General features: G+C 45.1%; 1 protein-coding gene across 5 annotated transcripts in view; it reads right to left on the reverse strand.

Annotated features, from left to right (window-relative positions):
* Nucleotides 1-27,442, reverse strand: part of TENM2 (teneurin transmembrane protein 2) — an 884,000-nt gene that overhangs the window by 40,247 nt on the left and 816,311 nt on the right. For all 5 annotated transcript variants that reach the window (XM_040984305.1, XM_040984174.1, XM_040984151.1 and 2 more), the window contains 7 exons: nt 23,868-24,078; nt 18,801-18,920; nt 16,140-16,401; nt 15,102-15,369; nt 8,201-8,344; nt 7,620-7,869; nt 1,486-1,506 (listed from right to left, as the gene is read on the reverse strand). In XM_040984305.1, coding sequence (XP_040840239.1) covers nt 1,486-1,506; nt 7,620-7,869; nt 8,201-8,344; nt 15,102-15,369; nt 16,140-16,401; nt 18,801-18,920; nt 23,868-24,078 — 1,276 coding nt within the window. The remainder of the gene's footprint in view (nt 1-1,485; nt 1,507-7,619; nt 7,870-8,200; nt 8,345-15,101; nt 15,370-16,139; nt 16,402-18,800; nt 18,921-23,867; nt 24,079-27,442) is intronic.

A 27,442-nucleotide genomic window follows, 5' to 3' on the forward strand; every position in this document is an offset into this window, starting at 1 on the left:
CAGGTGGTTATTAAGAGATAGAACTGAACCAGAAATCAAGGTCTTTCTAACATTGCAGCCTGGATAACTAGTTAGAGAGAGTAAGCTACCTTGGTTGCTTTTCCCCCCTTTTCTTCCCTTCATTTTTTTTTTTCTGGCTATGAAGTCATTAGGCAATATCCCTAAATACAAAACAAACTTGAGTAAAAAGGGGAAAAATCATGCCATGTTTTAATTAGATGCTACACTCTGTTACTGAATGAACAGTGGCTGGCACGATCAACAGAAGGAGCCAGGCATCCCATATCTGTGCCTATCTACGAGCAAGATAATTAACTCTGAACTTTCTAGGGAGCCTGACTCAAGGGGGCTTTTCAAAATCCCTGGCAGAGTAGCAGCCAGTTGGGTGTGTGAGGTCAGTTCTTGTCGGGAGAGACCATCTTTTCCCCATGACGTCATACCTGTCTTCACACCCAGAGTCTTAGAGAAGGCTCAGGCCAGACGGACAGCTCTGTCTCCTGGTTTGTGGCTGCCATCCCTCCTTCTCCTGTTCGGCTTGAACAAGTCTAACAGGAGGCCTGTGATCGGGCCATTTGGGGGTGCACAAGAACAAGAAGGCAGAGGAAGAGGTCTCTTGGTATGTGTGGCCTTTCGCTGAGAGGGATGGGCGCCTGTGGACTTTTTGCCTAATTCTGAATGAGCATCAGAAAGCCTCTCATGAGCCATTGGATGGAATGAAGAGTTTCTTTGAACAGTGAAAAAAACTGCTTTCTTGTCTTCCCAACACAAATGAGGTCACTTTTACTTCCAGGTCGCTCATGCTGCATCCATTTCTGTACAATGGATATATTTATGCACACACATGTAGTGTACACTTTAGATGGGTGTTGGACCAGGATGATTTGAGATGGCAGTTCTGGATCAGTGGAATGACAAAGGCCATTTAGACAAAAAGTTTTGGTCTACGCCCTTTACACCACTCAAAAGTGATTTAACTCCATGAAAATTCTCTATGCATCTGACTGTTGGATTCATTCTGACCAGCAGATTGGCAATTAACTTGTTTTTTTTTTTTTGTTTAAATGACCATATATCCAGGGGAAAAATCATTAATGAGTTGAAAATGAGTTTTTGACCCGTTTCCAGTTCATTAAAGCTTTTGTGAACCCAGTCCAGCATTTACAAAAGCCAGAAGTTTGCCTCAACTGTTTAGCCCAATTATGGACCACACTGAGCAGTTGGGATAAAAGTTCACTGAGGGTTCATTATCTTGCACTTGCATCTCCTGGAAATTCTAATTACTGTCAGCTTATTTGGTTGCTTTTTGACTGCATTTTATAATTGCTAAAGCTTATCATATCCACAACACACAATTAGCACATAAAAGTTACTATATTTGGTGCATAAAAAATATACAACATTACACAAGAAGCACAAAACAAAAAGCAAACACAAGGAAGCAAACGAACCATATCAAATTATATGGGAAAGAGTTCTTCATCTTACCTATGTTTAAACTCTTTATTTCTTTATAGAAAGAAAACAGAAGGGAAAAAGAACAAACAGTTAGCTGAAGAATTGATGATGCAGCAAATATAACATTTTCCTGTCTTTTTATGAAGGGGCCCAGAAAAGACAGACTTTTTTTCTTCTCTTTCTTTTTCTTTCTTTTCTTACTACGGAGAGCTCTTGGCTCATTACCTTGGGAAGTACCCCTGGTTTCAGACTCCTCCTGGCCATTGGAAAATATGGACAGGAACGGCTGGATGCTCTGATCCTGATCCACAAGGTGGCTGACACACGACAGTGGCAACAGGCGAGACAGGACTTCTGAATGAAGGGATGATGAGTAGGTTACATACTGAGTGCCAACTGGTTCTTGGAAGGGTAGTGGCAGAAAGATTCTGAAGCCAGATTCAAACTTAGCCTTCCGTAGCTCAGGACTCGTTGGCCATGCCTGCCTTGGTTAGAGGGAGTGTGAGAATACATGTCCCACCTAAAGGACAGTGGTGCATTGTAGGGTAGAGTCAGTGGCCACCCAAGAGTCCCTGCCTATATTCACTTGCAGTTTGATAATGTCTCTGTTGAACCCTCAGAGTCTGAATCATTTCCCATTTCTGCTGCACAAAACCTTCCACATCCCCATCTCACCTTTACACATAGGACCCCAATGATACATTCTTTTTGTTTTGGTTATGGGCAACAGTGCAAAAATATTCCTTCATGAAATTCACCAGTATAACACCCTCCTGTAATTGGAGGCAAGAACTTCAGTTTCTGTGCCTTTTTTTTTTAGGGGGGCAGAACTAGCTGGGATGATTCTTCTTTTAAGAACAAAAGAACATGTCAGTTCTAACAGGAAAGTGGCCGAAGGTTAGCGTTACTAAAAAGGGGCCAGAAGTAGGGAGGAGTGCTCCCCTTTCCTGAAACTTCTAAGCTAAAATCAGAAGGCGTTCTGGACTCTTTGTCACTCCTCCTGGAGGGGGAGGCTTCGGGGAAGAGACCAAGAAAGTTCAGTGCCCTGATTCCTGTTCAGGTGGAGTGCAGGCCTCTGCCGGGGGCCATCATTAGTGGTGGGTTTGCACAGGGATTACGTTTTTAAATTTTATTCTAACGTGTTAGTTTTTGCAAAAAAAAAAAAGTTAATTAAATGATGCTGATAACTCCTGAGCTCTGACTGACATAGTGCAATTTAAGATTCATTCTGCGGAGCCTGGTGTGTCAGGGTGGCAGCCGGGAATTCTCGCGTCTATTTTATATTGCTTAATGAAAGTGAAATGTTATCTGCCACCAATGGTAGACATATTTGGCTCTTAATTATTGTAATATCAATTCCACCTTTTTTTAGTCAAGATTTTGTGAAAAGACTGGATGGGATTTGGGTCTACAGACCTGACCTACTTCCTTCCTAAGAACATCTGCTTTAAGTTGATTAATACAGTACCTATGCTGTGGAGAAGAAGAAGGGCAGAAGTAGGGGACCAAGCCATTGGAGAGCCCAGAGTCTGAATGATCATAAAGGCAGGAGCTTTGGAGAAGGGCTGAACTCAGTGCTATTCCACTACAGGGTCATTAGCAGGGTGGGTGCTTAGCAGGCACCACTGAGCCAGTCTATGTAGGTGAGTACAGATGCCCCACGTGCAAGGGAAAGGCCTAGGTTTTGTGTGCCTTGCCTCAGGAACATACAGCTTTGGGTGTACCCTTGGAGGAAGAAGTAATGTCTCTAATCGAAGAGCTGACATAGATTAACTCTTCATTCCATGCAGTCTTGGGGACTCCTCTTTGGAGTCTCAGGGCTTTCTCCCAGCCATCCTGGTTTGTCTCCTGGAACTGTCTTCATTCTGTCTTGTAATAGATATTTGTGTGAACAGGATATGGCTCGCTCAGCCCTGCATTGCAGATACTGAGTTAACAGTAGCAGCTGAGAACCTGGGTCCTTGAATGAAGGAGGCCAACTTCCCTTTGTGCTGGGCAGACTCTGCCTTGGATCAGCTCCTGGCCCACGGGTCCCTCTCAGGATGACAAAGCTGTCAACAGCTGGGACCTGTGTCTTTTTGTATCCCAGGGTCCTTTGTGTCTGTTTCTCCCTTGAACAGGGTGGAGTTGGAGTGGCCACCCTGTCCTGTCCTTTGTTCTTACCATAGTGAGACTGAATTGGGGCTACATTCAGTTCAGTCTTTTTTTTTTTTTGGAAGGAGTCATGGCTTTGTGGCTTGTAGTCCCTTCAGCATAGAGTTAAACCAGAATATCAGTCTGGAGACGTGTCAGTGGAGGTCCATGGGGGAAAAAAGCTCCGAATTTAATATCATAATATAGTTGTACATTTAGAAAAAGTAATTTAGAATTTTAAGATTTAATCCATCATAAGTTATTGTCTCCTACTATGGTCCAGTTTCTAAGATATTCTCACACTGCGGAGGGAGGAGGGATTTTTCCAAGAGAGAGACTTACCAGAGGATGGAAGGGACTAATGAACACACTCTGTTCCAGAGGGATTAGGTTTGGTAAAGGCTGACTTGGAGAGCATGATAATGGCCATGAAAGTTGGGGTATCTATCCAGCTTTTAAGGTAAAATATCATAAATACTGGTCAATAATGAACATTAAGGTAAAGAAGAAAGGAAGCTCTCTCAAGCACAACAAGTCAAGAGTGTGGAACTCTGCCCTTCCATGTCTGGAACAGGCAAAGGGAAGAGAAATGGAGAAGATGGTGAGAGAACCACAGGGGCATTTAAACTAGAGTTCCAACTTTGAGACTTAGCTCTGGGGTGGGTACACAAGCTAGGGATGGGCACCGACTCCCAAAATTGAATCATTCAGCTGCCAACTCACAATGGAGAAAAGACATAAGCAAGACAGGTCTCTGCCTCTCTCCTCCCTCCTTTTACTGGTTGCTGTTTTGAAGAGAGGGGATTGACAGCCTTTTGTTTTCAGGTATGTAGTGGGAAGAAAAGAAGAATCAAACCAGTGTTCTTGTAAAAGCTTAACTTCTAATCGGCTCTGGGTACTTGCCTGATGAAAGCAAGAACAAGTGTAAAGGCAGCTAAAAAGGGGAAAAAAAAATCACACAGAGCTGTCAAGGGAAATAGGGAGACATGTTCCCTCAAGCTGTCCTCAATATCACCACGTGGGTGTGGGGTGTCTCGCTCTGATTGGGATGAGAGCTTTTACTGTCGATGTTGTGTCCGCTGTCATTTGAGAGACGTAAAATCAAGGACCAATTCACCAAGAGAGAAGAGAGTGGTCAATGGATCCTCTAATTCAATCAACGTATTTTCAGCACTTGGGCTGGGCTGGGTGCTGCTCAGGCATGCAGGGGCAAAGATGATCAGGATGCCAGACTTATCCTTGGTCCCTACAGATGGACACAGGAATAACAGAATGACAAAGCAAGAAGTGACGTCAAGTCCAATGAGAAATCACAGAGTTAAGCAACTGAGGGTGAGACATCTTCCTGTTGGGGCCATCTGAATTCAGGGAAGTGGCCTGAATTCAGGGAACTTTGGCCTTATAGATGGACATAAGCAGGTTAGCTAGGTAGAGAGGGTATTTTAAGATTAAAAAAAAATTTTTTTTTACTGGAAAGTCAGATCTACAGAGAAAAGAAGAGACAGAGAGAAAGATCCTCCATCTGTAGGTTCACTCCCCAAGTGGCCTCAGTGGCTGCAGCTGAGCTGATCTGAAGGCAGGAGCCAAAAGCTTTCTCCAGGTCTCCAGGTACTGGGTCCCAAGGCTTTGGGTCATCTTGCTCTGATTTTTCAGGCCACAAACAGGGAGTTAAAAGGGAAATGGAGGAACCAGGACATGAACTGGCATCCAAATGGGATCCTGGTGCATGCAAGGCGAGGGTTTTAGCCACTAGGCTACTGTGCTGGGCCCAGGAGAGTGTATTTTAAATACACAAACAGTCCATGTCAAGTTTGGAGGTAGGAATGTACTAGGCATGTGCAGATTTGCTTTTGAGCTGGGACAGTCATGGCGAAGGAAGAAGGGCCTGATGGGGACGACTGTAGAGGTTGGATTCAACAGTCCCATTTTTCATCCCACTTTGATCTGCTAAGCCACAGAGAATGCAGTGTTCCTACCCCTTTCCTTGTCATAATGTGTCGCTGACTATAGGAGGTCTGAGAAGAGAGTAGCTTTCCTAGGACTAAAAGCAAAGGATAAACTGTCTTGGGATGGGAGCCTGTGTGTGGAGATCTAGAAGTGATTTGTCTCATTGTAGGCTTGCCAGAGGGAGGGCATTCTGGCCCTTTCTTCTGTGCCTTCTTTCAGGCACTTCCCATCTTTGGGTTCCTAGAACTTCGTCCTTGACTCTATGGCCTTGATGGTGTCCTGCTCTGGGTTCCTATGCTGATTGGTCTTTGGCTCTTTAACTCAGCTTGCACTGCATTTACTTCCACATGTGCCTGTCTCTCTGGTTCTTCAACAGGTCATCTTTCAGACTGTTTTGCCCATTTCTTTCTGTGAGAGCCCAGTGTAGGTCTGAGCCAGCCTCACGTTCCGTAATGAGCCCACTGGGTATCTGAGGTTGCACTTGCTCAGGGTACTGTGGGTGTTTGTTCCTCTTCTTGACCTCTCCCCAGTACTTGGCATGATCATGGCTCCCAAGAACACTCAGCCACAGTTACTAGCAGTAAGGCAGCACTTATTGTCTGGAAAGGGGCCTCGGGGATACTGAAGTGCAACCTGTACTTCAGTGTAACCTGTAGCTTTTTTTTAAACCTTTCTTGTGGTGCTTCAGAAGGCACTACCATCCACTCAGATGCTTTGGTTAAAGTCCTAGACTCCCTTGATTCACTGTCATCTCTCTCATTCCTTATATTTTACTCATCAGAACATTCTATCAGATTCACATTGAAAAATACATCGCAACCGTGGCTCCTCTGCATGTCTTCTACTCCCATGCTAGTTTACATCACTGCTACCCAAGTCTTGGACAAGTATTGCAGCATCCCTACGGTGTTTTCTGCCTCTGCTAATCAGATCATATTGACTTTATCCTCCAACTCCAATGGCTGCCTAATGCAATAAGAATGCAACACTCAGGCCCCTGGTCAGTGAGATTCTCATGCACTGGACCCCCTCCCAACACCCTGCCTTCCTCTGATGACTTTCCCTTAGTTCACCAGCCACGTGTCTTCCAGGACTTGTATCAGTCCTTTTGAACAAGCCAGGCAATTAGCTGGCATCAGGTCTTATTCTGAATGTGTCTCTGCCTGGAATGCTTTCCCCCAAGTCTACTCATGGTTGACCTCATTATTTGGGGCCTGAGTTCAAGTGTCATCCATCAGGAAAGATTTTTCTGACTACTTTATCTTACATAGTCTCTTAATCCTTGTTCTCTTCATCACACTCTCTAATTGTAATCTTGAAAGATCTGTTTAAACATTTAATGTTACTTGAAAGCATTTTGTTATTTGTCCACATGATTTGGTCTGAATCTCCATATCATAACCCCTGGAGCTCTGTTTCCTCCCTACTTATTCTTCCCACAGCCAGATCCCCAGCTAGTACTAGTATGTAGTAGACATTCACCAATATTTCTTGAATGGAAATTCTGCCCCCAAACCCATGCCTATTTCTGGACACCTTTTCCTCTAACTTATACATCCTCCTCTGGGTTGAACATTTCTGAGAGATTTGAGTTGTCAATGTCTTCCAAGCATAGAGGAATGTGGACTTCAGCAATGGCCAGGAGGAATCTGTGGTGGGAGGCCAGAAATGACCTAGCAAGGTATATATAGTGATGTCAAGTCTTTAGGCTAGTAAATGTGCAAAGACCCAGAGAGAATTGATGGAGAGCTAGCATAGACAGAATTCAACACAAACCTCTGAATTAGTTAGTGAACATCAGTTGTTGTAAAACTTTGACATGCATTAGCATCTTCTAGAGAGCTTTTCAATATAACAGATGTCAAGGCCTTTCCCAGTAATGCTCTTTGGAAGTCGGTTGTTGACAACAGAATCAGTTGTGTGCATGGTGCTTTACAGACATGCAAGAGATTTCCCCAAATCCTTGATTCTGAGCCTAGCTTTAGATCACAGGGGTTTGTATATTCTCTGGGGAAACCCAATCAGAGCAATCATTTACCCAGGGAAACTCAGGAGCAGTTGGGAGTGAGAGTATGGCCATTTACCGTAACTCCAAGATGCTGGTCACATTTCGAGAGGGAAAGATGCGCCGGATGTAATTGAAGTCCCCCACAAAGAGGCTCCCATCGACTCCGACAGCCAGGGCTACTGGGGCTAGCAGCTTGTTGCCTTCGGCGAGGCCATTGCAGCTGGGACAGGAAATGCTCCGGCGTCGTCCATTGCCCATAATGCTGGTGATAATGGCAGGCTGCTGGGTCAGAAACTGGTTTTCCCCAGTGCCTTTGTGTAGGATTCCTAGGAGGAAGAGTAAGAGGGAGTGGTTATCACACCTCTCTGCAGAAGACATTTGTATTGGCCAACTGAAGGTATGGGGAGGTGACAGGGAAAGGAGGAAAGAGCCAAGTTCTATATTACCTGAGAAGTGGAAGGGAAGGGCAAGCCCCTGTGAAGAGTAACTCAGGAATTACAAGGGACTACAGGGTTGATTCTCTGGGCAAACCAGCCCAACAGCCTTTGCTATTCGAGGCACTTGTTGAAAAATGATTGCCATGCAGGTGTCTAGCAATGAGAAAGTGTTCCAGGGAAGAGACAAGGCTGTGATGGGAATGGCGAGGGACTCACATACCACTTTTAACGTTGAGGATATGATGCTTATCCAGAGACCAGCCACCGAGATTGGAAGGATCCAGCTCAAACCCCTGAAGGAGGGCTGTCCTTTTCTCCCAAAGAATGAGGCTGGGACAAGTCTCATATTCAAATCCAACAGACACTGAAAAACAGAAGAGGGTGGGGCGGGGTGGGAGAAGAGACAGTTGATTTGATTACTCCAGGGCTCTCCCACAGCAAGGAGACTCTTGTTCGCAACCCATACAGATTCTGTGCCAAAAACTCACTCCACGAGGCAGGCTGATTGCTTTTCTGTTTGTGATTCTACAATCTGACATTCAGATTCTGAGCTGAACTCCACCTTGAAAAGCTTTGCACAGTCATGCTTTGTTGGGAGAGGAACAGATCCTCCCAGTAACTTTCGAAAACGACCTTAGTGGCATGGAGAGAGAAGGATCACTTAGAAACCTAGCCCTGTCTGTGTCTCACTGAGAGATGGATAGGAGACGGTCGCAGACTGCTGTCCTTGACAGGCATCGATTCTGGTCTGTGTTGTTTATTTTCATTCACTGATAGAGAGCACTTTGGAAGTTTGGTGGTTCACGGACAAGAAGATTCTGGAAGCTTGTGCGTGGGATCACACTTTGTACGGACAGCTTTCCACAGCTGCAATTTCTACCAATGGGGCTTGAGAGTATCTGAAGAAAAGACTGCATCGTACTGAACATGAATGGACAGTTTCCTTGTCACTGGTCCCCAAACAACAGCAGAGTCATAACCACCTCCGTAGCATTTCCACTGTTATCATTCAGGGATTGTCACTTAGGGAGGGTTAAAAGCATATAGGATGATGTGTGTGTAGTGTGCAAATACTATACCGTGTTATATAAGGGACCTGACTACCTGAGATTTTTTAGTACCAGCAGGGAGGAGTTCCAGAACCCAATTCTTTTTTTTTTTTTTAAATATTCATGTATTTATTTTTTTTGACAATCTTGACATAATTAGGGTAAAAAGGTTCAAGTACTACAGGAAGAGGGGCAGGACAATTAGTTTCGTTTTGTTTCCTAACATATCTGATGTAAAAGGGGATTTTAAGGGAGAAGCCCTACCTAGTCTCCCACCCACCCCAGGTCCCAGATGTGGGGCATGCTCCGAGGGTCTTGCTTAAGTGGTTTTGATAGTTCAACAGTTCTGAATTGTTGCCACTCTCACCACTCCAAGCACGATGAGGTCGTTGGAGATTCCACTGATTGACATAGTCCATCAAAGAGTCTCCGTTTGCCCAGTATTTTCATTGCCAACGTATAGCTGAGGTGGTTGATGGACTTGTTCTGTCCTCTGTCTTTTCATGGTTAGGGTTCTGAGTCCGGAAGCTCGATTGGGGGGATTCCCAAAGAAACTTTGTCTGAGGTGTTCCCAGACCAGATTCTTGTATGTACTAGCAAGTATAGGGCCCAGGACAGTCCATCGCCCCGATCACCTGGTGGTTACAGTTGCTGGGTTGGTTCTGTTTCCGGCACTGTCTTCCACTGGAACCAATGAGTGTTTGCAGTCTAGCCTGGTTCTGCCCAGCACATACTTGGCCCTTACATAAACCAGTGGGAGCTGCAGCCCAGTTGGAGCGACCCACAATAACCCCCACCAGTCCCGCCTCCTACCCTGGTTTGCCAGTATGTGTGGCAGACTAGTCCAGTCTATCCCACATCCCCTTCTGCTCTCATAAATGTCAACGGGCATTAAAACCTTGTTCCATCTAACCAGCTCAACTATCCAGCCTTCACAGATGTTATTGGGTGTCTCTCTGTCTAGCCACCCCAGTCCCTGCCCTAGTTTTTGTGCCCTCCAGTGGGGGGTGGTAACCTAAGAGGGAGGAGCCCACTATTTCCCTCCCAGGCCACTCCCACTCCCAGATTATGCACTCTCCAGGTAGCAGAACCCAATTCTTTAGATCCTGCTCATGCAGGATGCCAGGAGAGCCAAGCACAGAGGAAAGCCTGCGAGTTATGTAGAATCCATTTCCCTTGTGAAAAGTCTGTATGTGCTGCATGTCACCCACTCACACTTTGGGCTCCATTTCCCCTAATGTTGAATGGGGTAGGAGAAGCCTCAGTTTCTCAGAGAGATGTGGTGAGGTGGAGGAGGTGGGATGCTGAGCTGCATACATTTTTAATTGGATCGCTGCTGTAGCAATATGAGGAATTGTTATTATTGCTGTTCCTACTACATTAAACTCTTAACTATGTGTGTCACCTTTGGGGATTCTCTGCAACTTCTAAAAAATACTGAAATATAGAAGTGTCGATATGAACGGAGGCTGCATTTTATCTTAAAAAGAAAAACCCTACATATTTCCTAGCCTGTCCTCTGAAAATACCAAGAAATGATGACCATCCCAGGAGCATAGAGCACTGCACGTGCCCAGCTTGTGGCCTTCATCTATTATTCCTCATGAAAAGGAATAAGGACTGCTTGAAGTTACGGCTTGAGCAAGAAATGAACAAGACGAGACCGGGTCATTTTGTCATAACAGATAGCAAAGGAGGAATAAAAAATCTACAAGGGTCAAATTAAAAGGATTTCAGAGTTAATTTAAAGAGACTTCCATGGAGCTAAGATGGGACCAGCTCGGCTATTAGTAAAAATATTAGCTTTAAAGGATGGAAACAGACTAGATACATTTCCATCTACGAGTTCCTAATGATATTTAAAAACTAGTCGATTGGGCTGGTGTGGTGGTATAGCAGGCTAATCCTACAATTGTGGCATTGGTGTTCCATAAAGTCTAGTACTAATCCTGGCTGCTCCACTTCAGATCCAGTTCACTGCTAAAATGGCCTAGGAAAGCAGCAAAAGATGGCTGCTACATCCATGTGGGAGCCTTGGAAGAAGTTTCTGAAACCCCGCTTCTGACGGCCCAGTTCTGGCCTCTGTGACCATTCGAGGAGTGAAACAATAAATGAAAGATCTTTGTGTATCTACTCCTACTCCCCATAACACTGATTCTCAAGAAAAGTAACTAAATCTTTAAAAAATCCCAGCATTCATGTCTACATTTATGGATCAATAAAAGTATAGGACAGGCAGTGTGTTACAGTGAGCTAAGCTGTTGCTGGCCATGTTGGCATTCTGTGCTTGAGTGTTACTTTGAGTCCAAGCTATTCTACTTCTGATCCAGTTCCCTGTTAATGCTTCTGGGGTAGTAGTGGAAGATGAACCAGGTACTTGAGATCTACTGCCCATATGGAAGACCAGGGCACAGCTTCAGGCTCCTGGCTTAAATCTGGACCAGCCTCAGCCTTTGCTCCCATTTGGAAAGTAAACTAGTGGGTAGATTTCCCTCCCCTTCTCCCTTTCAAATCAATAAACAAATCTTTAAAAATGTGATAATTCCCCTAAGTGTATTGTAAACAATGCTTTAATGAAACAAAAATCATTGGGGCTGCTGTTACAGAGCAGCACTTGAAGCCACTGCCTGCATTGCCAGCATCTAATGTGAGTGCAGGTTTGAGTCCAGTCGGCTCTACTTGTGATCTAGCTCCCCTCTAATGTGAGGAGCAGCAGATGATGGGCCAAGTGCTTGAGTCCCTGCCAGCTACACTGGAGACCTGGAAGACGCTCCTGGCTTTAGCCTGGCAAAGCCCCAGCCACTGTGGCCATTTGAACAGTGAACTAGTAGATGGAAAATATCCCTATTTTTCTGTAACTCTGCTTTTCAAATAAATAAAAATGAGTCATTTAAAAAAGTTTAAGTTCCTGTTGGGAAGAAAGAAACATAAAAATTACCACCAAAGGAGGATGAATCAACTTATTTTGAAAATGTAGTGAATAAGCAGAAATGGAATTTACCCTTTCTTGTTTGAACTATACCTCAAATAAAGCACTTAAAGTGTCTCCGTATAAAAGCATTCCAGTTAATAGATGAAGAAACAATGAGAGGATTAACACCAGTTTGGAACCTCCAATGACCTCAGGGAATGAGGCAATAAGCATCTACTGGCTGTTGGCATCGCTAACAGAGACCATGCCTGACATCAGGTGTCTTGTGTTGGAAGAATATGATACACGACTGCCTTGTCCTGCCCAAAACAAAAATTAAACCTGGACGAGACAATGCCTCATTTCAGCTGTCACTTACAAGAGATAAGGGGTACAGAGGAACTTGTCAAACAGCCACAAGGATGCAATCAGAAAGCAGTAGGGAAGAAAAGGCACCACACGAAGGGGAAGTCTGCAGGCATGAATCAAGTTGCTTCAGGTGTAAGAGAAAGCAGGGTTGAAGGACAGAAAGGAAACACATAAAGAATATAGGAAAAAGTGTGGACATTTGGCCTGGAAGTGGAGATGATTAATTCAGGCACCAGGAGACCATGATTAGAGGGTCCAACCCTGGCTCTGGCTCCTGGTGCCAGCATTCTGCTACTGGGTACCCCGGGAGGCAGTCATGGCTGGGATCCTGCTACTTATGTGGGAAATATGCATAAAGATTCTGGCTCCTGGCTTTGGCCTGGTGTAGTCAGGCTGGTTTTGGTATTTGGGGAGTATATCAGTGGGTAAGAATGCTGCTTGTTTTTTCTCTGTCTCAATCTATATTTATCAAGTAAAAAGAAATTGAAGAAAAAAACATTACAAAAAGAAAAAAGGACACTGAAAGGCAAGTTTGACTGGTTTATAGTATGTATGTATTGACGTGTTACACTGTGCACCATTAAAAATTCTAAAAAATAAATTAAGACAAAAGAAAAAAAAATTCTATGAAAACCAACCAGTTGTGCATCTTGATTCTAATCATTAACTCATACACTATCTTTATAGATGTATTTCAAAGTAGAGTGACAACAACAGATGGAAGGGAGAAAGATCTTCCATCTGCTGGTTTACTCCTTAGATGAATGTAACCGCTGAGACTGGGACAGTTGCAGCCAGGAGTCAAGAACTTCTTCCAGGTCTCCCATGTGGGTGGCAGGAGCCAAAGCACTTAGGCCATCTTCCACTGCTTTTCCTAGGCCAGTAACAGGGAGGTGGGTCAGAAATGAAGCAGTGGGGATGTGAACTGATGCCGAAATTGAACCTCAGAGCTACAGGCAGCAGCTGTGCAGAAAAATGTCAGAATGCTGGCCCCGCAAAGCACGCTATTTTATGATATCAGGGCACACTGAAAGTACTGAACAATGACAAGTATGTTTGGTGATTTAGAGATTATGCTGTTTATGGCGTTAATGATAGAACCGTTATATTTCTGAAGTGTTTTTTTTTAGCGATACATTCTGGAATATAAAAGAGGAAATAATATGAGGTCTGAGATACATTTCAGAAAAATATGGGTGCCAGAGAGTAGATTCATCATGGGTGGATGATAAGGTAGAAGCCATATAACATGGGGATATATTACAATCTTCAGTTAACTTTTGGAGAAGGGCTATCATTTTGATATTGGCTAAAGCTAAGCATAATATTTTTTGAAATAGACACTCCGATATTGTGTCACTATCTTGATTAAGTTATTAACTGCACCCACTGATAAAAGAGACCACTGGGCCTTATCTCGTCCTCCTGGTGGCACCGTCTCTGGCAACTTCCTTACTGTCTGCCTTGCCCCTGGCATTCAAGGGGGGTTAAGAGGGGACCCAGTGGCTAAGTTGCTTAGAGGCTGCCCAAGACAAAGGCCCTAGCAGAATGGTCTCTACACAAAGAGAACATCTGATACACACTGCTGCCAATTACAGAGAACATTGCTATGTTCACTGGTTCCTTATTTTGGTAACATATATTTATTCACAGTTTTTGCAAACCACAAGCATACTTGTATTAAAAATGAAGGATTCTGGATTTTAATGAATCCCCAGACAGCATTCCACAAGTAGGAAGAGATAATCAGGCAGGCTGATATTAATTCACAGCTCAAAACTCTAACTAGAGAAATCTTTCTCCCTTTAAAAATGTTTTAAAATTGGTTTTACATTTGAAAGGCAAAGAGAGACAGATGGACAAGGAGAGACAGACAAAGATACCCTTGTTTTGCTGGTTCATCCCCCAAATGCCCATAGCAGTCAGGGTTGGGTTAGGCCGAGGCCAGAAGCCAGGAACATAATCTGGGATTCTCATGTGGGTGGCGGGCATCTATGCACTTGGACCAACACCTGCTGCCTCCCCACGTGCAAGTGAGTCAGATGCTGGAAGCAGAGTCAGGGACTTTGATATGGAAGATGGACATTCCAAGTGGTATCTTAACAGCTTTGCCAAATGTCTGCCCCGACCTTTCTCTTAGGGTCTTTCACAAGGGGGAGAGATTATGTTATTTCCTCAAAAGACAAAGTCCTGACACATAACATGTAGTTTACAGACTGCCCCCTGCCCCCGGAGCCCCACTGTCTGTTTCTGGAGGTGCAACTGCAAGTGCTCTCCCTAGAGCAGGACCCAGCCCCTGCCTGCCTCCCTCCCTTCATCTGGAATATTCTCCTTTTAAAATGAGATTTCAGCCTTATTAACTCTCTGTTTCTCAAACATAACTCACTCTTCTCTGTGCCTGGGATGCTCTTATTTGCATTTTTTACATATCTCCTTCTTGTCATTCAGAATTGCACTTAAATGTGTCATCCCATTGAGAAACCTTCCCTGAATATCTAACCGCAACTGCCCCTTTTCCCTAACTACATCACTGATACTCACTTTATCATTAATGCCTGTCATTATAGAATATATATTTGCCCAATCTGTTTTATTGTCCCCTGAAATGGAAGATCCCTGGCAAAAGCAACTTGCCTATCTCATTGGCCAACTCTCTCTCTCTCTCTCTCTCTCTCTCTATATATATATATATATATATAGTCTGTTTCATAGTAGTTCTTCACATAGACCAGGAACTCAATAAAGATGGGATAAATTCCACAGAGCAACAAGTACTAAAAGCCAGAACATACCAACAGCATCTGAGAGCCCGTACACCCTTTGGCCATAGGCATCTGTCTTGTCCCAGATGAAGGTGTAGGCCAGGTTGGGGGAGGCCTGGAAGGACTTCTGGAAGAGATGTCCTTCTACGGCAACCATCAGGTGCACACGGATGAGGTTCAAGGGCACTGTGGACTGGGTCATGGTGATCTTCAGCAGTGACTTGTACCCTGCTGTTCTGGAGCTCAGGTATCGCAGTTTCACATTGGAACCAGGGAGTTCAATCTCTTCATGCAGAACCTGGAGTGGAAGAAACCCAAGGGAAACACTGAATGTCCCTGAGGTGCACAGGTGAGCCATTTGCAACCCAACGCTGCCTCCCTCACTAAGATGTTACAAACCACTTCTCCCTGCTGACAAAAGCAAACAAAAAAACCCCCCAAAACCAACTCAAACAACCAAAACTTTATCCTACACCATGGAGTGAAGGGGGGCTGAGGTTATGATTTTTGGATTAATAATTATTCTTGGTCACTGTTGCGTTTCCTTTTTAAAAACTACACTGTTGGCAAAAGATGTAAATAAGAACAGCAGGCTTTATTGCTAGCTGCATGCGACGAGGCCACGAGAGGCTGTAATTATACGAACCTGCAACTTCCACTGACAATTGGTATAAAGCAACAGGGAGGCAATAATGTAATCTGCCCTCTGTCGTAACACCGATGTAGATCATTAAAGCGCCTCTTATCATGTATCTCGGTGACTAACAGGAATAAAAAGCAATTTGCAGGTGGGTTGCACATATGTATATTGTTGTTATTTTGTTAAAGGCTCTGGTGACTGCCAGCATCTTGAATGACTATCTGGAAACATCCAGAATGTCCTGGAGGGATTCAAAGTTTCATTTTCATGGCCATAAATTCCATCATGCACCTACCTTTTACCCCTTCCCTATATGTTAGTTTCTCTAGCTCTGTGAGGCAGACAGATGGGATGGGGTAAGCCGGCCGGCCTGTTGGCTTGGGAGAGAGTAGTGCTGGGCAGCTCGCTCTGGGAACTGCTCTCCTTACCTGAGTTTCAGGCACAATGGGATTCTGTGCAGGGGCAGCACTGAAGAAGGTGGACAGCGGGGAGGAGATGATGATTGGGTCGGGCCGGACGAAGCCACTGAGGTCACAACTAGGAATGGAGTTCTCCTCGGTCTTCATCACCAGGGTGTCCATGGCGTAGAAGCTGTTCCACGGCAGCCACACGGTGCGCTCCTGGCTCATGAACGGGGCTCGCTCAAAGTGCAGAGTCAAAGAGGCACCCCCATTGGCAATCAGGTCAAACCTACAGAGGAGGCAAGTGGGTTCCCTGAGAGAGGTGAACTCAGTGGCTGGCAGGACAGCAGGAAGGGGAGAGCATGGAGGCAAGGAGGCAATTACCCTGGGACAGAACTCAGACTGCCTCAATGACTAGTTGGGTGGTGATGGGCAAGTTACTAACTCTCTCTGAGCAAACGCCTCTAGCTGTACAACGGGAGTGATGATATTGCCAACACCTAGCGTGACTGAGGGAATGAGACATCATGGCGATTGCAGAGCAGGAGGCAGCAAGCTATGGCCTCCCACCTGCTGTGGTCAACGAAGTTTTACTGGCACAGAGCTATGTCCAGTTGCTTACATATCCTCTATGGCTGCTTTTCTGCTACAGTGCTAGAGTTAAGTTTGGCAACAGCAACCACGTAGCCAGCAAAACTGTAACTACATACTGTGGGGCCCTTTACATACTAGATGTAATACACCTAGCACAGGGAAAGGCTAAGAGGTGTTCAGTTGATAGGATTCATGCGAGAACACGGGGGGAAGCTCTTCTTCTCAACACCTGCCTGGTTTCTGCCAGCTTTGACAATGTTTCCTCAGCTAGCTTCCTCTCTGCTCCTTAAGAGATAGACACAGGCTATGAGAAGTACAGTGTGGTTGTGGTAGCTCTTTCCCAATTAATGGAGTGATATTTCTCTATTGTAAGCTTTACTTCACTAGAAAATCAATCCATTATTCATACCAGTGATGGCTGCCTCACTCCCTTCAGAATCCCCAGTAGCTCACCGAGCACCTTGATCATAAGAAAAATTCAAAAGATCCTGACTTGAGGATCTCACCCAATTTCAACTATCTACTGGATGATTTTTAGTAGGCAGACGTAAAGTGAATGGCTAAGGAGCAGAAGAATATTCAGATGATCCTCAAGGCACACCCAGTACAACTAATGGGTTTGTTTATGCACCTATATATTGGATGTGCACATTACTAGGACAGGTGTGCACAGGAAATAAAAGAAAGTCAAATGTCTTGAAGCAAAATTGTTGCCAGTTGGCATGATAGAGTAAACATGAATATTCATGGTGCATGCCATAAATGTGGGAGCATTGCCACGTGTGTCCTGTGACTTCCATGGCTTTGCAACTCAAACCTGCTTGAGAGCCAGTGATCCTGGAGATGGGGCAGATGCTCCGGGGAGAGGATTTTGGCCATGATGAGTCAGGAGGCAGCTGAGCAGAATCAGATACAGAGAGACACCAGGCAGTAGACCAGGACTCAAAGTGTCTTCCAGAGGATACGGGTTTACTAAGTACACAGACGGCTAAGAATGCACAGGGGCTAGCAGAGCTCTGCGCAGTGCGTATTCGCTCTCCTGGTGCTTGCCAATAATTAGAGTTGGCTAGAGAAATGTGTAAGTGAGATAGGAGAAATTTAATGAATTCTGAGATTTGCTGTGAATCATTAGACCCTCTCTTCAGTTTTCAGAGGTAGGAATCTAATCTGCAGTGGCCTTGCCATTTTTTTTTTTTTGGAACTGCCGGCAAGTCTACTTTAGGCCCTTAGCATATAAGGCCAGACTTGAGCAGAGAAAGGCAAGAATAGCAAATCCTACCCACATGATACCTCTGTGATCCTCCAGAGTCCGTTACTGTAGAACGAGGCTGCAGTGGATTCCTTTTTCATTTGGAATAGAAAGCAAGAGTTGGTGGAGTTTTTTTTTTTTCCCCAGTCCAAAGTGAATGAGTGTTTTCTTCTCTCTATAGTTTCTTTTCCAGTTATCTTTTTCTGTAACATTCTCCTCTCTACCCAATGGATGAAGGAAATGATGGGGCTTCTCATCTTGGTGGGGGCGGAATGCGTGCATGTTTCCAATCAGAAGATAATAGGAGAAGGTTGCCTCCTTTACTCAGCAGGGTGACTGCTAAATGTATTTAATTAGACTTCTCTGATTACAGCCCACCCCCTCAAAACTGCAATGAAAACAACACAACTCCTAAAGCCACAGATGAAAGCAGAAGGGGATCACCACAGGATGCTATGTCATGTGGATTCCTGTCACCCTGCACTGCCTTTGATTTAAAACAGGAGTTAGTTTCTAAAAGCTACCTTCCCTTCTCCCAGAATCCACCCCTTCTCCCACCCATCCCCACCCACCACTACACACAGACAGGAAGCACTGATCTGATGTGACAAAAGGAAGGTGAAAGCTGTTGGTTGAGCTGGATAGGTAGGTGGGCTTGTCTATTATTTATTTTGTTTAGATCAGCAAGCATGAACCTTTTTTTGGGTGATATCCTCACCAGAGGTCTGGTCTGGCCAGCATTCCAGTCCATCAGGGGGGTCCATGTGGTTCCAAGCCAACACCTCTATTGATATCTGTACATACACTTGATCCTGGGTAGGTACCAGCCCCACAGGGTTACTCACGTGCCATCCTGGCGGGTGATAGTGTAGCCATATTTTGGGTACTTGACAAATGACACGTTCACACCAACCAGGGGAGTCCCATCTGTAGTTACTACTTGACCTCGAATGAGAGAAACCAAGCTGAGAGAGAAAGAGAAACACACACAGGTCTTTGAGCCACAAACAGAACATAAGGGGTTTTGGTGCAATCCCTTCCTGCCACTTCTCCCCACTTCCCTCTAGTCTCCAGGATGAGCATGGGAGTTCGAACACCATCACGTTCTGATCTCCCCTAGTTACAGCTCAGAGAGAGGTATGGGCAGAAGAGACATCTCAATGTACTGCTTTGCTGAGGAACAAACCCAGTGATACATGTTGAGGGCAATTCAATGAGCAGCACTTCCCATTACTGCCCCAGACCAGTCTTTTGTACACATGCTGTCTTCCCTTGGCCTTGCTCCAGTTCTTGGTGTGTCTGACTTCTGTTGGCCTTGAGCTGCAGGCCGTCCTTAGGCTGGTGAAGGGTACAATACTTGAGTGAGCGCTTTCCTCTCTGGCCACTATGAAGAAAGGCCTCTTTACCCTTCTCCCTGAGGCTGGGATGCCCCAGAAGATACAGAGGAGCACGTGGAGGCTTTGGGGAACTCAGACATACACATGTTGTTTATTTGCCCTCCTCTGTTAGGCAAAATGTCTCACAACCCACAAGAGCCTGAGGACGAGGGAACATAAGAGATTTTCTTTTTTCTGGTAAAAATGTCTTGGATTCTGGATTCTATATAACCATATGTTAACTTAACCATATGTTAAGTTCTTGGTGGACTGGTGGTTGAAATTTCACCTAACTTAGTACTGATATCAGGGACAGCTCACCTCTCTCCACATCAGAATAAATAGAATTTTCCAAATAATGCTAATTTCTTTTTATTTATTTTTTATTTATTGGAAGGGCAGATATACAGAGAGGAGGAGAGACAGAGAAGAAGATCTTCTGTCTGATGATTTACTGCCTAAGTGACCACAATGGCCGGTGCTGTGCCAATCCAAAGCCAGGAGCCAGGAACTTCTTCCAGGTCTCCCATGTGTGTACAGGGTTCTAAGGCTTTGGGCCGTCCTCGACTGCTTTCCCAGGCTATAAGCAGGGAGCTGGATGGGAAGTGGAGCTGCTAGGATTAGAACCTGCGCCCATATGGGATCCTGGCGTGTTCAAGGTGTGGACTTTAGCTGCTAGATCACCACGCTGGGTCCAAGAATGCTAATTTCCAATGAACTGTCTCCAAGAAATCGTCCACAGCCCAAGAGATGCTACAATACAGTTTGGGCCTCCATTTTCTGAAACGTGTTAGGTCAAAAGTGTTTTGAGCATTTTTTTGGGAATAGTTCCACATATATACTATGAGATATCTTGGGAATGGGACCCAAGTCTAAACACAAAATTCATTTATGTTCCATAGATACCTTATGCATATTGCCTGAATGTGATTTATACAATACTTTGTTTTTGAGATCAAGTTTCATATGATAGAGTTTTCTAATTGATGGTGTTTTGCCACATGACTTTAAAAGGTTCTGATCTGGGAGCATTTCAGACATTGGAATTTCAAATTTAGGGATGCTCTACCTGTGTTCTAATCTACATTCACGGGGAGAGAATGCACAAGTCTCTTCTCACTCAAATTCTCTGGATTTCATGGAGAAATAGAGCAATGAGAAAGAGCTTTTTTGCAATGAGCTCCTAGTCAACTCAACAGGTCTACAGCTGTATTGCTGGCCTCAAACATGCTGGGCAATTTGATGAGAGCAGAGAAGTTCTCTGGCTTCTTGGTTCCTGGACACACTCCCGACTTCTGCACTAGGTAATCAAGCTGACCATTTCTCTGCCAGGATCTTGCCAAAGATTTTTGGAATGCACTTACTTTTGTAATCCTGGGAACACTGAAAACTGGAGGGATGCTGTCTACTCTATTCTGTTAGTAATACCCCCAACTGTTCAACTCCAACCTTTTGATGATCTCAGGAGTGCTTAGAATGTTCTACTGACAGCTCTAATTGTCTCTTACTGGCTGCCTAACAAATGAATCCCATTTTTAGCCGGTTCCCACCACAATGCTAGAGATTTATGAAAGTGGGAAACTAATTTATGAAAATAACTCTTTTGTTCAATCTCATTTTCTTATCTCAGTGTTCACCGAGATTTCTTGAAGGTCTTACCAGATACCGTTTTAAAATCAATGATGTGTACTGATGACCGCCATGAAGGATGCCGATGACACACAACGCTCATGATGAGGAAACAAAATTAGGAGTATGTTTCACATGGGATAACTTCTCCTTTGTTGTTATCATCATTATTATTACTATCATTATTACTGCTACTCATCAGCTGCTCCTTTCCCCTCAGTCCTTAGGACTCTGCAGATGGACAGGTAGAGGACCAGCAGCGGTTGGGTTTTCTGCCTATGAGTTTTACCTTCTGTTTTTCTAATTCATGATTGCAGCTGGCTTCCTATCATTTCCAGGCAGTCAATTTGTAGAAAAGATTCAGCTAAGACATGCTATCAGTTCATTTCTATTTATGATTACTGATGTGTAACAATTATCACATTATCTCAATAGTGAGATCTGCTCTGTAAATTACAGTGGTGGAGTGGAGGCATTTCAGCTATTTTTGTATGCCATTATGTAGGGGGACGCCTTTTTAGAAGTCTTGAAATAAGTTAAATTTTTTTTTTTTTTTTTTTTACTCCTGGCTCTGTCATTCAGTACCTGTCAGACGATAATGCTCTGAGATGCTCATGCACCTTAGCCTGTGAACGATAGCACCAAGTAGACATGCTGAAGAGTGGTTGCTCATCTGGGTGGTGCTATTCAGTGCCATGTTCAAGGCTTCAGAGAAGCTTTCTCTTAAGCAGCTCTCTTTCGCTCAGAGTCCTTGAGCTGACGTCATCTACCCAATAATCTGCAGCCCATGCCTGCTTTCCTGGATCCTACCTGTACCCAAGATGCTTCCTGGAAGTGGTAATTGCTGGTGAGGAGATCAAGATTAAACCAGAGGAGTCTAGTGAAGAAAGTGTATTGAAAGGAAATGTCTAGATTTAGGAAAGAAATGATGCTAATTACATCTATTCTAATGGCCATAGAGGAAGGTCCTCCAAAGATGCATTTTCACTAGAAGCAAACTGCATACAAACTCCACCAAGATGCTTCTGGCAGAGGACAAACACTTCCTTCGGCAAGATCAAGTTTGCTCCTGGTTCCAAAGAAGCAGAACCTAGAGAAACTCTCCAAGAACTGGGACTAAGCAAGAAGAGGAAAGGCCTTCTTGTTTGGCCCGGGACTTGTGGTTTCTTTCGCTTTGTTGAGAACTTCTATGCCATCTGTGTGCATACTACACAATCATCATATTGTTCTCATTTCATTAATCTGGAGATCGAGGATGTTTTTCCAATGAAGAAGCAATACATGCTTAAGGTGACGGACATCCTGTTTAACATGATTTGATCCTGGCATAAGGTTTATATGAATAAAAAAAATCACAATGGACTCTTTAAGTACGGAAAATCGTTGTGCACTAATCAAAAGCAAAATAAAAGGCCCGGCGCGGTGGCGCAAGTGGTTAAGGTCCTCGCCTTGCACGCCCGGGATCCCATATGGGCACTGGTTCTATCCCAGCAGCCCCGCTTCCCGTCCAGCTCCCTGCCTGTGGCCCGGGAAAGCAATCGAGGACGGCCCAAGGCTTTGGGATCCTGCACCCGCGTGGAAGACCCAGAAGAGTCTCCTGGCTTCGGATCGGCATAGCATGGGCCGTTGCGCTAACTTAGGGGGTGAATCATCGGACGGAAGATCTTCCTCTCTGTCTCTCCTCTCTGTATATCCGCCTTTCCAATACAAAAATAATAAGAATAAATCTTAAGAAAAAAACAAAATAAAAATTTCCGATTTGGAACCCAAATAAATGAAGAAGAAAGGTGAATAATTTAAAGAAAAAAAAGGAGAGAATTCAGATGAAGATGCAGTGATTGGTGCTCTCAAGGGGGCCAAGAGAGCCAAGCACCACCCTTCTCAAGTTCTTGGTTGACAGAGATTCTGTGAAAAAGGATTCTGCGCACAGCTTTTATTCTCCTGCATGGCTCAGAGATAAGTTTGGCCAGCCCCAACCGGACCAGGCTCACTATGCACATATCAGCATGCCCCTTGGTAGCTGGACCTGCACCTGCTGGGGCGACAGTCAGCCTTGCACAGTCAGGCCATTCGGAAGACCCACTGCTTTCTCTGGCCTGCTTCTGATCAAAGACAGTGCTCAGGAGAGAGGAAAAACTAAGGTAGTAAGGAGGGTTAGTAAATGGAAACCCTCCCTTTCTTCTCTTCTCCAGGGGCATAGTCCTGGGGCAATGGGAGGGACCAAGCTGACTCTCAAATAAATCCATAATTTGACCCTGGGCTGTCCATACACTTTAGCATATTAGCAATGGAGAGCAAAAATAGAGAGAATGAGGGGATGAGTAGTGAAACGCAGCGGCTTAAAGGCTCGCGCACACTGGATATAGTGGCTGCTGTACGTGAGGCAGCTGTGAGGATTAGAGATCATCTACATGACGTCCCTGGCTCTTTCTAGGTGCTCAATAAATTCTCACAACTGGCATCAACTTGACTCTAAGATGCTCTGAATGATAGGTTATGTTATCAAGTTAATAGCAGCTTTCAGAGAGTCTCTCCTGAATGAACTATTTCAGTGATGCTCAAACAAAAGTCACTCTCAGAGGCATTATAAAGGGGGATTTATAATAATGACAACAGTGTCATAAAATAATAGATCATAAAAATGATCTAAAATCCAGGGAAGCAACAGGTATCTCCAGCAACTTGGGCTGACGGAGGCCAAAGCCTGCAGACACTCCATGATTCTTGTCCTGGAGGCCCGACCCAAAGGAAGAAACCAATTACCCACCCCCATTCTAACTGCCCCCACCCCTCGGAACTCCAGCAGACAGCTGCCTTCCACGGGCATTTTTTTGGACCAATTGGGTCCAGCAAAACAAAACAAAAAAACAGAGCTCTTGCTCCTGCTCCAACAGGGAGGGTGCCTACCTGCTGTTGAAAGGGTTGTCTCCAGGGATGATGTGGGTGCTGTCCTTGCCTGCCAAGAGCTTGATGCGGTCGTAGAAGGACTTCACCGCAGGCCAGTCTGTCTGGCCCTGCTGAATGATGTCCAGAGGGTCCCGGGACCCCCGGCAGAGCAGGCTGTTCTGACAGGCAGACTGCAGGCAGCAGTCAGGGTCCAGGCAATCCACCAGGCCATCTGGAAGGCAGAGGAGGCAGGGTTACAGGAGCACGTGGCACCTAGCTGCTTGGAGACTCCAGCATTTATGTTCCCAATCCAAGCAGGAAGAAGGTGCAATCTTCCTAAGCATCTGATGTGGCAGGTTCCACATGGCAAGCCCTGAATCACTCTGATTGCTATGCACAGAAAGTCAAAGGTGGAAAGGAAATGATTGAAAATGTTGAAGAAGGGTTAGTCTTAGGTAGAGATTGGTGAGGCTCTCTTTGCTTTATCATAATTTTTAAACTAGAATTGTTGCTTCATTATTTTTCTTTTACTAGGATACAAAATGATTTGAATAGTTGGAAATAAAATACTTCACTTTCAAAAACAAAGCATAAAAAATGACCTGTAACCAGCTCCCAGCGGCCTGTACCAATAACAGGTGCATAGGGAATCAAAGTGTGTGTGATTCCTTGAATGGCAATTCCATGGAGAAAAGCATTCCAGCTCTGCCCACTCTAAACCAGGGGAGAGGCAGGTGCTGTGATGTTTATATTTTCCTGGAAAGGTAGAGAAATGGCTTTGGCTTGGCGAGCCTGAAAATGGAGCCATTATCTACCCAGCTGTGTCTGGTTCTCTGCTCCTGGATGCGGCAGGACTGTCAACACTCGGTTTGGATTGCCTTTCTGCTTTTCCATCCCTCTTCCTAATTTCTATTCATTCATTTACCAATAAATACTTGAGTGCTGGCTGTGTGCTAGAAATAATATAGTAGGTAAAGAACCACGGTCTGTGGCCTTAAGGAGCTGACAGTATAGTAGCGGAAAAGAAGGCACATCCCCTCATCTTTTATACCCAGTTTTGGTGTGGCCTCTCCTCTAGAAAGCCTTCCAGATGACAGCCCTGGCTTGAATGTGTGTATCTCTACAGATTCACGTGTTGAAATCCTAACCCCACAATGAGCCTGTATTAGAAGGTGGGGGCTCTGATTGGTAATTAGGTCATGAAGGGGGAGCTCCAGTGAGCGCGATAAATGTTCTTAGCAAAGGGACCCCAGAGAGCCCTCTTCCTGCCGTGGGAACCACAGACGATCATCTATCAGCAAGAAATCAGGCAAACACACCACATCTACCCCTGCCTTCATCTGGGACCTTCTAGCCCCACAGCTGGGAGAAGAAAAAGCTTCCCTTGGAGGCTTCCAGTATGTTGTTATCACAGCCAGAACCTGAGCAAGACAGGTCGGCCCATTCCCTGCCCCAGGGGTTCTCAGACACCCACAGTCTGTGGGGAAAATGAAAGCCAGTCCAGACCTCCCCCAGAGAGAGTCCCCTTCCCCTACCAGCAGGTCCTGCCACATGCATTGTCAACACGACACTCAGGTGATTTGTAGGCACAATACATTTTAGAATGTGTCGTTGCTATCACCAACTTCCTTGTACTGGAATGAATTACCTCTTTATGCTTGCCTCCCTATCTGGAAAATGAGTTCTTGGAAAAGAAGAACAGTATCTTACTAATTTCTCTGTGAAATTAGTGGCAACCAGGGAATGGGGCACTGAACAAATGTTTGTTGAACGAATAAATGACTTGTTTTCCATTCCTCACATATCCTGACCACAGAACACGGGAATATTCCAGGGCAGTGCCTTCTCCTTTAAGTTTCCTATTGGAATTGATTAGTTGTCCATTCCTAATTTACTTTGTTGGGAATTGATTAAACACACAGTAAAGAATAACTTATCTCCAGGATTTGCTAGTAAAAGGCATCATGGTGGACATAATTAGCATTCTAAGAACATGCAGTCAAACCCCGGGCTGTGCCTTGACCAACACTTGTACGTGAATGCTGCATCTCAGACCTGGCTGTGTGATTTTAATTTACTACAAGGTAATCTTTTGGCATTACCCTTTTCGTTTGGTTACGCTAATGAAATTGAAATATATAATTTTACCAAAGTTCCACTGTCATTTAGCAATTAATGTACAATTATTTTAATGCATGACTTTCTCTTTAGCAAGCAAACAAATTAAGAGGTTGCATGTTTTGCTGGGCCTTTCAATAACAAAAACCAGCCTCTCATTTTCCACATGGGCAAATGCTACTCAGGTGCCTTGCCATACGTTTACATGCACACACTTTCCTGGAATTACAGGCACGTAGGGCAAGTAGGAGTGCATGCTTTAAGTTTAGAGACTTGTGAAACTTAGGCTCTGGTCATGAGCGCTGGCTGTGGGCCAAGCTCCCAGGAACCCGGTGAACTCCTGAAACAGCATGGGAGAAAGGTGTGGTGGAAGTGGCCCAGTGTGGAGGCATCTTCTCAGGCCCACATTCAGGCGGAAGGATCGGCATGGCAGTAACATGGTCAACTAGGAAAAGGAAAAGGGGCCAAAACAGAGCCCAGGATTTTGCTTTGGAGCCTCCCCTTCAGCGGCCTGAACTCTGCGGCAGGAACTTGCCATGCAAGGCCTGCTTCAGACTGCAATAGCAACCCACTGGGATACGCTGGCAGCCACAGCAACTTCTCAGGTGAGAAGCAACCCAGGCTTTTTAGCACCGCAGATTTCTTTGAGTAGCCAGCCTCTTGGCATCAGGAGTCCCATCTATCTCGTGTGGTCGTTGCCCACCCTGAAGCTGGGGAACGTTTCTCTTCCCCCTCCAAGCCATTTGCCACCCACTCCACACTGCTGCCTGGGAGGGCCTCTTGGGGCTCAAATAATACCTGGAGACACTTTGCCTATTTAGCACTGGAGCGGTCCTCCAGCCTGTCGTTCTGCTTGGGCGTGCCATCGCTTCTACTTCAGTACCATTGTGACTGCCAACTTCCCTACTGTTTTGTTGATTTCAGGCTTTTTTTACTCAAGGGCCTATCTGGCAGGAGATGGCCTAAACACAGCAGCAGTAGATGACAAACGCTAAGGAAATGGGGTGGGGGTGGGGTAGATGGGGAAGGACTGTAAATGATGTGCTTTTGCATATTTATGCTTGCTTGCACCCAGGTTGGGCACGGGGTTCTCGCCGTGATTAAGCGTGAGCATGCGTGCTGCCGGTAATGACCTCATCATGTTGCGTGATTATGGGCTGCCGCGGCCGCACACTTGCAGATGACACCGTGAACTTTAAATTGGCACTCCAATCTCCCGGTGGCCTGTCAGTCTCGAGGATCGCATCTTTATGCCAGCTAGCCCCTTGGATGGAGCCTGACATTGCAATCTTCAGTAAATTACCCTGTCACTGACAATCTTGCAGTTATCTCGCAAACAATCAAGCAGGCAATCAAACTGTTCTGAATTGCCAGTTCAGGACCCGAGAGTCCCCGATGTCTCCATTCAACTGTGGCGAGAAGCAACGCAGCCCTCCTACCACATTGGTCGATTTCTTTATTTATATATTTACCTGCTT

The sequence above is a fragment of the Ochotona curzoniae genome, unplaced genomic scaffold, assembly GCF_017591425.1.
Source record: "Ochotona curzoniae isolate NIBS_2020 unplaced genomic scaffold, NIBS_Ocur_1.0 contig_1, whole genome shotgun sequence".
NCBI classification, from domain to species: Eukaryota; Metazoa; Chordata; class Mammalia; order Lagomorpha; family Ochotonidae; genus Ochotona; species Ochotona curzoniae.